At 38.1% G+C, this 12,521-nt stretch overlaps 1 protein-coding gene across 3 annotated transcripts in view; it reads left to right on the top strand.

Annotated features, from left to right (window-relative positions):
- Window positions 1-12,521, top strand: part of R3HCC1L (R3H domain and coiled-coil containing 1 like) — a 109,037-nt gene that overhangs the window by 80,962 nt on the left and 15,554 nt on the right. For all 3 annotated transcript variants that reach the window (XM_027860395.1, XM_027860387.1, XM_027860380.1), the window contains one exon: window positions 5,929-6,104. In XM_027860395.1, coding sequence (XP_027716196.1) covers window positions 5,929-6,104 — 176 coding nt within the window. The remainder of the gene's footprint in view (window positions 1-5,928; window positions 6,105-12,521) is intronic.

Here is a 12,521-nt window from a genome sequence, read left to right as displayed (position 1 = left end):
CTACTATGTGGATAATACTTTTTCCATGTCCTCTTTGCAGAAGTGTTTTTATGATCAAATAAGGTAGTAGTACCAAAGTATTTTACAAAGTATGAAACTCATGTGAATATTGGTATTATTTGACTTGGGGACTGGCTGAATAGAACTGGTCATCCAAGAATTCTATTCCTGGTGTGTTTCTCTTCCTATGTCTCAAAACAAAACCAGACTATTCTTTTCTTTTCTTTTCTTTTCTTTTTTAAAAAGCAAATAAAATAACAATCCCAGCATCTCTCTTGTTCTTGCACTCAGCAGTAAGTCACAGTCAAAGCAAGTGAGGTGTCCTGAGTTTGTTTTCAAGGCTGGGCCCTTAGGCCATAAGAATGCTAAACTGAGTTATCTGGAAGTTAATTGAGCTCTGATTCTATGACTTTGTGGGGATTATTCATGAATAAATGAAAGAGGTTTGCTGAAAGCTTAGATTTAACTCAATGCTTTATGAACAGCAGGACTAGCTACTGGTACATTCCTCAGTGTATGCTCATGTGCCAGAACTCAGATATTCTTACTGGTTCATAGGCTGCTGAATTCCCCTGTCCTCTCTGTCAGTCTCTTACTCTTCCTCCTCCCAGAAATATTTCAGATTGGTCTGACTTAATCAAAATGCATATGAAAAGAGCCTTTTCTGATGCATCTGATCTCTCCCTTCTCAGAAGTAACAGAGCATATTGCCTTTCTTATGCACTTATCTACCATATTCTACTAGATCTTCTCGAGGGTAAGGATGATGCCTTATTTAACTTACAATTCCTTCTGTTCCTGACACAGTATGATGCAGAGCAGACACTTTATATTTGTTCAAGGAAGGTGTACATTGAATGGTAAGACACTGTTGACCAAATAAGTGAACTGCAAGTTACATTGTTGGATCATCTAGCGCAGGAGCAGTAGATGGGGAAACTACTGGTAGATCTCCTAGCTGTTCTGTTTGCTGCTGCCTTGTACACCCCTTCAAGGATTTTGAGGATTCTGTAGAGCAGTAGTGTCAAACGCAAACAAAAAGGACTTCCTGTAGATCACATATTGACTTAGAAAACCACAAATTAGTATTAACTGTGTTGTATTGTATTTTTATTTATTTTGTTAAACATTTCCCAGTTATGTTGTAATCTGGTTCATGCCACCTCTGCTTATAGTGGATGGGAATACATTCAGCAGCAGCATACCCTCTTCTACTCTGTTCAAGAACTTGAGAGGTTCAAAGGATTTAGAACTGGAAGGGACTTTAAAAGTCATTTCAATCTCTTTATTATGCAGATTATCCAAGGGGATTAAGTTTTCCAAAATCACACAAATAATAACAGAGCAAAACTGTGAAGCCAGATCCTCTGATTCCTAATCCAGCTCCATTTCTACTGTACCACTCTGCCTCTCAGACCCAGCCTGATGGTCCTAAGGCTTCAGAGAAGTGAAAAGTAGCTCAACCTAAAAAAAAGTTAGGTACTTCTGAAATAGTCTGTTCTGGGAATAGTAGGGAATTCTGCACTTGGAATTTTGTCCTCTAGAATTTTATAAGATTCAGAACAAAAAAATAAGTATATTGACATTACTGCTAACAGAGTGACTGGATTTAGTCAGAAGAAAAGCTTAGTAATGGGTTTGAACCAATGGAAAAAGAAAAAGTTCCTGAGGAAACGTGATTCTGCAGAATAGGAGATCAAGTTAAGACCTAGGTGGCAGACAGCATGGGAAGCTAAGGTGAGGTGTCCCACCAGTCTTCCTGGTCTCCTTCCAGCCCTCGCCCACAGTGGGCCAAAATGTTTAACAAAAAGCTCATTCCTCTTTGTACTGTACAAATAGGTAAGAAGCAGCTGCATTTTTTTTTTAATCCCATGTCATCTGCAAATTTGATAAACTTGTTAGTCATACCTTCTTTCAAGTAATTAATGAAGTTGTTAAATATGAAGGGCCACAGACAGCTTCCTAGGACACTCAACCAGAGACCTCCCTCCAATCTGAACCCAGTATTGACTGTCCTTTGTATCTGGTTACTCAGCTAGTTCAAAATCACCTAACTACACTATAATTCAGCTCGTATCCCTCCTTTTTTTTTTCTGCAAAGAGACATGACAAAATTTGTCAAATGTTTTGCCAAAATCTAGACACACTTTGTCTATAGCATTCTCTTATTATACTGATATCTTTGTCTTCCTTCCTCTCCACCCCTTTAACCTTGAACTACACCCTGACCTCTTCAGCTCTGATAGACAAAATTTCAAAAGCCTTATCTTGCTGGGGAACCAGGCTTCCACTGTACTTCCCAGCCATTGCCTCACTATGTTACTACCTACTCTGTGGCCACCATCTTCATCTTAGCTCACTATAACCTTAGACTGTCTCTGTGTCTTGGGGATCTGAAAGGTGAGCTTTCAGCTTACCTTCCTGAGAACTTGGTTTCCACTACACTTCTATGCCTTCCTTGTTCATATCTCACCCAACCCTTCTTCTGGCTCCACTATGTATATTATGTTTTCCCATTAGAATGTAAGCTCATTGAGGGCAAGGACTGTCTTCCTTGCTTCTCTTTGTATCCCTAGTGCTTAGTAGCATGCCTGGCATAAAGTAAGTGCTTAATTAGTGCAATCATTAGTAGGCATTCTCTCCTTCTTTGAAAATTAAGACATTTTGCCATTTAACAACCCTGGAGCATCTCTCCCAGTCTCCACAATCTTTTAAAAATCACTGACGATGGCTTAGCAATCAGGATCCCGATATACATAGCTTCTCCAGATCTAGTTATGTGAACCATCAAGGGCAACTATGTGCTCACTTAATCTTGTGCTTCAATTCAACATGAACCAGTTTTATTCTCTTCTTTCCAGTTCAAAGACAAGAGTTAAATAGATCTATCTTATCTCTGTATCCCATTATCCTCATCTCATATCTCCTAAGTAGAGGATCTAACTCTTCTTTGATCCTCTTTTTCCTAACATAGCTTTAAAAATAAAAAGCCCTTTTTATTGTCCATAGCATTTATTTCTAACCTCAGTTCTCTCTGAGATTTGACACTATTCTTATAGTACCACATCACGCTTATTTGTTTTCCCCATTTCTTCCCCTTGCTTCTGCCTTACATATATGTTTTTTTAAAGTCCAAAGTCGAATTCCCTGGGCAAACATTGGTCCATGTAAATAGCTCCTTCTTTTCTGACTCATGTAATTGTTACTGTTTACATCTTCAGAATTTCCTTTTTTAGAGCTTTCCATCCCCCTCGGTATAACTTCCTTTATAGAATTTTAGGCCAAGGGACCATAACTATCCTTTGTCTGAACCCTTTGAAAACTACTTTTCTAAAATTTAGGGTTATTTGACAAACTATGCCTGACTTTATTCTTTTTTTCTATCATGAATGCCACGTTGGAGCAGTTACTTTTCCCAAAGTTCCCATCTTCATTACTTGAGGCATGGATTTTTTCTTGTTGGCCAAAATCAGGTCTAGAATAACATTTTCTCATGTTGCTTCTTCCACTTTTTGAGGGAAGAAATTTTAAGTAAAGCAAGCCAATTTATTCATTCTCTTAATTTGACAGAGTTCCAGGAGATATCTAGATAATTGAAGTCTCCTATCACTGTTATATCTGGTTTTCATGCCAAGCTTGTTATCTGCCTCTTGATATATTTCACATTTATTTCCTTCTTTCTTTTTCTTAGGAGTTCCTCTGGAACACCTCATTTATTTCTTATTTTCCAGTGGTCTCTAGGTTATTCCCACATTCTATTGATCTTCATCCAAATATTCTTATATCTTACTTTCCCCTACTTTGGTTCCTTAATTTCTTCACATGAGTATATCTTTTTAATATACAATTCTGTGCCCTTCTTTATTGATTCTGCTGTTCCTTTTGAATAAGGGTAAACCCTTTTAGAGTCATATTACAGTTGTGATTCCCACCTTACCGAGTTTCACTGAGGTGAAATTTGTTTTCTTGTATTGGGATATCCAGTACACCTTCCTTATTATTACTTATACTTTATATATGTGTGCATGAGTATGTAAGACCATAAGATTATTCCTAACCTTTTTCTTAGATTTTTATCTTTTATTAATTATCAGATATTCCTACTGCTGTTCTCTGTGTTGAACCTGTTACCCTCAGTGATATCTAACTTGGCAGAGGTGCGTGGGCAAGTTTTCTTCCAGTTTTCTTTCTTTTTTCAGTTAAAACCTTTCTGAGCATATTTGCCAGAATCCAGTAATCATGTGTTTATCAACCTCCCCAACCAAGTTTGTCATCCAGAAATCTAAATCCCATTCTTAACCACCATCTTGATAAATTGTTTACTTCCCAAGTCTGCCTTTCCCTTCCGAAGCCCAGGCCTTAAATCAGCAATTCTGATGAAAACGCAACCTATGTCCCTAAAGTTTCTTGCCCAGGACTTCATATTCCCAACAGTGCTTTCTGGGTTTCTTGTAAGCAGCATCATTTATTCTTATATGAATCATCAGACAAGATTTCTCTTTAAAATTAACACATATCATTAAGTTGGAGTACTTATTTTTATTTCCAAGATACTTTGCAGATAACCAGGTGTCAATAGGTAGCCATCATAACGTACTTCAGGATTCACACTGCCTTTTTACAGAATTGTGCACAAATCAACAGAGTACATCAGAGAGTCAGTGCTGGAACTTGGAGGTTTTGGATGTCTTTCTCTTGTTGCTTAACCTACTCAATTATGTTGTTGATATTCTGTTTCTCTTTCAACATCGAATTAGAGGCATGTAACAACAATTCATTTTTCAGTTACACACTCCATATTCTTAAACCACCTTCCTCTCTTCTTTTTTGGTTCTCTTCTCCATCAGAAGGACATGACTTGTCACTCACCACTACTTTATCTATTATTTCTGGCTTGGAGTGTCAAGGAATACACATTTAGGACTGCAGTGAAGGGTAGGAACAAGCATGGTGAAACTTCTGAGGAACACCCTACTTCTTTGCCAGTATGTCAGGGTGAGGTAACCTTGGGTAGTCACTATGTTCTGCTACCAACAAACAAGAAGCATAGTAGTCAGGGTACTGGCTCTACTGCTTCTTTCTACATCCCCTCTCCCATTTGATGATCTTGAAGATCTAATTTAAACAAACAGGTATCAATCAGTCAATGAACAAGCATTTATTAAGCACCTGTTATATGCTAGGTCCAGTAAAAGTTCTCCCAATGGAAAAGAATTTTATATTGATTGCATTTCGGCATTTGAGTAGGCCAAGAATAAATCTTTTCAGTTGACTTTTAGGATGTCAAATTTTACATTTGTATTACTGTTTCCCCCACTAGCCCTTTACAAATTCATCACTTCAGTCTAGTCAAAATGATTCCTTTAGATAGCTTCAAAGCCGGTGACCCTGAGTATATCTCCTTATACCATTTACCTCAGAGAAAATTCTGTTTCATGGAAATTCTGTCATCCTCTTCCTCAGCCTTCTTAACTTGATCAACAGAAAGTAATACATAAATTTTTTTCCCTATGTTATTAAATTGAAAAAGCATGCACACTACATGATGAATCTGATCAATAAGTACAAAAATTATAAGGGTCATTAATCCATCTCCTAAGCCAGGCAGGATCCACAGTTCATTCCCTAAAACACACCACTTATAACTCCCTGCATTAATCAGTCTTTATTTCTTTACATGCTGGCACATAGGTGAAAATTCAGTTTCTGGTGTTACCTGTTCTCAGTGGAAGTTCATTAAAAGTTCATAAGGTTTTATAAAAAGCCTTATTCCCATCATTGTCCCCATCATGTACAATCTTAACAATAAAAAGGCTAGAGTCAGAGAGTAGGGGCTGGATGAACAAAGAAGATATTCACATAGGAGATGGATTTACATTATTTTAGCTTCATGGCTCAGTCACTGATGTGCTTCCTCCTCCTCCCTAGTTATCTGGGAGTTCGAACAACAGGAAGAGTCTCCAGGAACCTAGATTTGATTATTACAACTATGAAGCTCGTGAACTTGACATCAGCGATTGTGAACTCCCCCATGTCATTGAAATCTATGACTTTCCTCAGGAATTTCGAACCGAAGACCTCCTACGTGTCTTCTGCAGCTATCAGTGAGTGTTCTTGCATGGTTGGGGATGGTAGGGCGGCTTGGGGTAAAGATACTTTGGAAAACCTTCTGCAAACACTTGTATGTCTTCAGTTTTCCTAAGAATGACTACAGCTTCAAGTCAACTTACATCCCTAAAGTTTAGAATTTTTTTTTTACCAATATTGTCATCAAAAATAATTCTGCACAATTAATGCCTTTTCAAACTCTTCCAGGTTCTTTAAGATACTGATTAGTCTTTGTAGACACCTTGTGTATCAGATCATTTCTCACTCAAAGATCTGTTGCCCTTGACTTGCTTTCTTTGCATTCATTCTTTTGAATGGTGTAATGGTTTCCAATTGGCTTTGCTATTTTGTCTGAGCTCTTAAAAGAATCCCAGCTGTTTCTTGTAGCCTATCTGTTGGTCTCACTGTGTGTCTGGACTTCATCTCCCTTAAGTTTGCCTTAAATTCTTCTGACTGCTTCTTTTTGGCTTCCACTAAAAGACTTTCCACCCCTACTCAGATAGGATCATGTGGCTATCAAATACTTTGCTTAGACTTAACTGTAATAGCTAGAAACTTTCTTCATCCTTGACCTTGCGCTTGCCATTTTCTCTCAAATCTCTTTAAATTAACTGTCCTCAACTTGACTCTGTCATTTTTGACTACTTTCTGCTAAACCTTGTAGAGATTAGCGTGGGAAAAGATTGCTCTAGTGGTTTGGGCCTGTGTCTAGCTAGGACTAACAAATTTTTCACCCCACAGAATATTTTCTAGTGTTGAGTTCAGTCTTTTTCTAAATATCGTTGTAGTAAAGAATCTTATTCTTTTGTCCCCAGAAATCCAAAAGGATCTCCATGCTTCTTTACCTAATCACATTTAAATTTAATCATATTTCCTTAAGAATCAATCCTTCAGCTCCTTGAATTATTTCTGTCTTATTTCTCAGAACTTTCTACTACTTATTCATCTGCTTGTACCCTGCCAGTTATTCACTTTAAATATCAGTTCTTTTGATTACTGTATATTCACAATTCTTAACTTTCATATTAAAATGCCAAATATTTCTTATGCAATTAACAAGTATTTATTTAAAACCTGTCTTTCAGTAATACTTGCCTCTGTCATCTCTTCCCAAACATATATTTTCCTTTCTTTCTCAGTCTTTCATTTGGTAAGTATTTATTGAGTGCCTATAGTATACTTAATCGTTTTCTTTGTGTTGTGGGGGATTCCGAACAAATACAATGACATAGATCCATCCCTCAAGAAGTTTGTAGGCTTTCCAGGAAGATGAGGCATCCACACATAAAACAAAATATGATTAAGTGCTGTATTGAGTGGTATAGTTTAAGTATTAGAACATTGTAGACCATTGCTTATACTACTTACTACTCTGTAAAAGATATTTTTCTGACCATATAGAAGATTTTGTTAATTCTATATGTTTCTTCTATAAGAGTAGAGGAACACCTTCCTAAGTGCTAATTACCAATATTGCTAGTAGGTGAACTGCCAGTAGAAGGGGAGACATGAGCTTTTTTAGGAACCCTGGCAAACGTAGTAAACAAGTAGTTTTCAGTGAGTTTGCAGGCAGACTAAGGGTTTAGTTGAAGAGTGGGAGTGTTGTCAAATACTTTCTTCAACTTAGAAACAAGGAAATATTGATACAGAAGAAACTCTTGCCATGTCACATAGAACACATAAGGTATATTTTTCTGCCTGAGGTGATCACTGGCTATATCTAACACACTATAAGCTAGTCTACTAAAGAAGGTGAAAGGATTAGAGTCCATCTGAAGTTCATTTCCATCTTATTAGAGATGATAAAGTTTTCTTATATAAGATGAAAAAAATAATTCTAAAGCAAAATTATTCAGGGACAAGAGGACCAAATCATTGTTTAGAGTTAAATAAGTGAAAGACTGAGACATCAAGGAAAAAGAAGAAACATTTTCTTCTTGGAACTCTACATTAGATATGAGATTTATCTTCAAAGAATAATTGGTTATACTTAAAAAAGTACCATCCCATATTCTACAGAACACTAAGGAATATTCACAGGCACAAACCAGAGTTTGTGGCAGAGTTCTAGTACCATCAAGATGAAGAGATCTATTGATAATGCTAGACCTGACAAAGCAAGTGAAAATGTGTGCTGTCACAACATGTCTTAAGACTGTGTCTCCAGAAGATGACAGAAAGCTACCAATAGAAGTACTCTGTGACATAGATAGATAGATAGACAGACAGACAGACAGACAGACACACACACACACACACACACACACAATAGAAATTGGTATGGTTGGGGCGGGGGGCAGTGCTTGGTACAACCTAGGTGAATAATGTTTATAATCTCAGTTACCATATACAGGTACAATAGACCCCTTCCACCATTTAAAGAGGGCACCCAAGGAATTCTCCTCATCATTTCCCCCCCCAGCTGTTCTCCTAGATTTCAAGATCTATAGAAATTCATCATTCTGCAAGATAAATTCAGTTCTGTAACTTGTACCTCCTCAACTCATTTTCCACCTTGGCTACAAAACCACATTATGTTCCCTCCCATGGTGAACATACCACCACCACCCCACACACACACACACCATTTCAGCTCCTTTTTTTTGTATTGTCTCCCCCATTAGATTTTGAGCTCCTTGATGGCAGGGACTATCTTATTTCTTTCTTTGTCTCCTCAGCATTTAGCATAGTTTCTGGCATATAGTAGGTGCTTAATAAATGTTTATTGACTCTGACAATAAAGTATAGTTAGCAAAAAATGATTCTTGAATTCAGGAAAGTAAAATTTGATAGATTTCACTGAAACTTGACACAAGATTTATGACTAGAATATGACATTAGAAATGTTTACATTGTTCAAAAGGAGATTAAATAGAAAGGAAGTGGATGTAACACCATGTGAAGAAAGTATGTTTGCATTTGAGAACATGGGAGTAAAAATACAAAAGAATATTTACTGACATGTAAATAGAGAAAAAATAGAAACAGTATTGTTAGAGGGGTATAAATGACCCAGCCAGGTGGAGAATATTGATGATATTTTTCTAAGACAGACTGTAAGACTGGCATGGGAAACAAAATTTGGTGATAATTTGGGTGGGAAGAGAATTTGACAATGCAAGCATCTGCTAGAAGTCTCATTCTTTTAAAAGCAGAGCATCTGATAAATCCTTGACTGGACTTGGTGTTAATTTATTTTCTCATAAGGCAGAGAAAGCAACAAAAGAATTATTGTGGATGTTTTAGGATTATAGCTTTGAAGTGTTAAGGAACTCGGAAACTGTCTGGTCTCTCTCCCCAACTCACCCCCATTTTACAAATGGCTTTATTGGCTTGAAGCCAGTGGAGTTTAAGTGACTTTTATGTGTCAGAGGTAAAATTTGAACCCAGACCCTCTGACTCTAGAACCTGTATTCTTTCCAGTGTACCAAATTCTCACAAACAAGAAAGAACTTGTGGAAGGGGAGATGGTAGGAACCTTGGGGAAGGCAACCAGATCTTGAGATTCCTGGTAGCAAGGAAAGAGAATGCTAGGGAGAATGGAGCAAAGCAAAGATAAGAGGAAAGAAGGGTGTGATGACTTGGTCAGAGATTCTGAAGAGAGGTACAACTCTAATAGCATAGGAGAGTCTTTTAAAAAAAAAAAACATTGAAAACTCTGTCAAAGAAGGGGCGGCAGGGCACACAAGTAGAAACCAGTGTGCCACAGAGCATGCTCTCTGATTAGCTCGAGTTTTTAAAAGATGTGTCCAGAAGATGAAGGAAGGGGCATGTGAGTGAGGATAAATACAAAAGAGGGACACAGCCTAGCAGAAGAGTCTAAGAGGGGACAGCCAAGAAAGAAGAGTATTTTCAGATATGCTTGGAGAAGATTAAGAAAAGGATAAAGTAGGCCTGTTGGGGATATAATAATAGAAGGCAGAGCTACTTGATTTCTTCTTTCCCTCCCCCTACTCCCTATCATTCTCTCCAACAAGGAAAATGGCATTTTTACTGAGATGTAGAAATCATGTGATATGAGAAACATTTGGAGGACCTAAAGATATCAAGGCTGGATAGGAAGAATGGGGAGAGGGAGCCTAAGGAAACTGATGATCACTAGACTGAAGAAAGAACAGACGTATTCTCTGTAGTTTGAAAGGCCAGGAGAGGTAGTGGTGGAGCAGCTTGGGGTATTAGCATGAGCTTCTATGGCTGGAAGTCTTCAGAGAAATGATATATCCCTTATTCAGGGATGTTTTAGAAAGAACAGTTTCATGGGCTGGGAGGCTGGACTGGAGAGCTGCTAATGTTCTTTTCCTTTATATAGTTCTGTGATAGGAGTTTGGAAAAGGGGGCAGATCAGAGGTGCGGCTAGATTGCTTAAGTCAGTTCTTCATGGAGGCCATGGGAATGGAGTTGGATCTTTAATAATGGTTAAAGAAGAGTGAGTAGTATATTCCTCTTGGAAAAACAACTTGGGCAGACAGAGACAGAACTGACCGTGCACTGAATCTTTAGAGATACATTTGTGTTGAGGAGTAATAAAATGAGAATGGTTACGCCCTGAAAGGGTTCAGATTACTAAACATAAAACATAAACATAAAAATTAAGCTGAGGAGCTTTGTCCTGCAGGCATTTGCAAACCAACTTGCATTTTTTGCATAAAGGATTTTGAATAGGATCAAAGCAGTGTGTTAAGAAGTTAGGTCTGTAGGTACTGTAATTTTAGAGGTAGCAGCCTCTCCCTCCTTGGAGGTTTTGTGTCCAGTGGCCTCTTTTTTGCTTGGTTGTAGTGACAATTCTTTTTCAGGTGTGGAGTGAGCTAACATCCCTTCCAACCTTGAGATCCTTTATGTAGATAAGTAAAAGAGAGATTGAATGGAGAGAAGACTAGAGGCAGAAAAAAAGCAGTTAGGAGATTGTTGGGAGTGATACAGGCATTAAATAATAAGGACCTCAATTACTTGGCATTGATAATGGAAGAGATTGGTTGGATGCAAAGGGCTTCTTGAAGGAAGAATGGACAAGATGTAATAGTGAATGGGATCAGTGAGATGAAGGAAGGATGGATTTAATTTATCATCTTTATGTAGATGACATCCAGATCTGTACTCGGCTGCCAAAGTGGTTTTTCTAAAGCATAGATCTGACTGTGCTCCACCACCACCTCCCCCCTCCCTCTCACTGGCTCCCTATTATCTACAGAATAAAATGTAAATTCCTCTGTTTGGCATTTAAAATTCTTCATAATCTCACCTTTTCCTACCTTTCTTTCTAGTCTTGTTATATATTAGTCCCTTCCACAAACTCTACAATCCAGCTTCAGTGGTTTACTTGTAGTTCCTTGAACATGACTCTTCATTTCCTGTCTCCATGCCTCACCTCTGCCTCTTAGATCACTTGGTTTCCTTCAGGATGCAGCTTCAATGCTGCCTTCTATTGGAAGCCTTTCCCAATCCCTTCCACTGCTCATCCATTCCCTTCTCAGATTCCCTTCTGTCTTTTCTGTACACATTTCCTGTCTTGTATGTACCTAATTAATCACCAGTGTCTCTCCTCATTAGAATATAAGCTCCTTGAGGACAGGGACTACATTTTCTTTTTATCCTCAGTACTGAGTATCATGCCTAGCACATACTGAGTGTTTTCAGATAATTTTTCACTAACCAGTTGACTCCATATCCAGCCCTAGTCTCTTTGCTGAGCTCTAGTCCTTCCTCATCAGCTGCCTATTGTATGTTTCTTCGTGTTGTTGTTGCTTTGTTATTCGGAAGTTAACAAGCAAAACCAATTAAATGGGCATTTTCTATAGATAGTAAAACAGAGAAAAAGGATTTCACAAGAAAATATCCTGCGGGTGTCTGTTATGTGCAGCTTGTTTTTCTTCCAACATATATAGGTTCAACCTGTAGCTTTCAAAGCTGTCTGGCTTGTCTGTGCTTCTTACCAGACTTCCTTGCGTTCTCTTCTCTACATTTAAAAAAAAAAGATGCCTCAATTATCTCCTTGTCTTTCCTTTTTTTCTCTCCTATCCATATCCATCTTGACTTCCTACCCCTTCTGATGTTGAAAAAAGAAAACCCTTGTAATAAATCAGTCAGAAAAAATTATTCAGTGCCTACTATGTGCCAGGTACTGTGCTAAGCATTGTAGATGTAAGAAGAGGCAAAAGACAGTCCCTGTCCTCCAGGAGCTTACATTCTAATGGAGGCAACAAAAAACAAACAGAAATGCTTGAACGTGCTCATTACAGGACAAATGGGAAATAGTTAAGAGAGAACAGGCACTGGTATTAAGAGGGAGGATTTGGGTTGGGACTTAAAGGAAGCCAGGGAGGTCATGAGGAGGGAGAGTGTTCCAGGGCATAGGGGAGGGCCAGAGAAATGCCCACAGCCAAGAGATGGAGGCTCCATGAAACAACAAGGAGTAG

Source organism: Vombatus ursinus, unplaced genomic scaffold (genome assembly GCF_900497805.2).
Source record: "Vombatus ursinus unplaced genomic scaffold, bare-nosed wombat genome assembly UNPS02000749.1, whole genome shotgun sequence".
Classification (NCBI taxonomy): domain Eukaryota; kingdom Metazoa; phylum Chordata; class Mammalia; order Diprotodontia; family Vombatidae; genus Vombatus; species Vombatus ursinus.
Note: the sequence above shows the minus strand (reverse complement) of the source record. Positions and strands in the feature narration are given on the sequence as shown.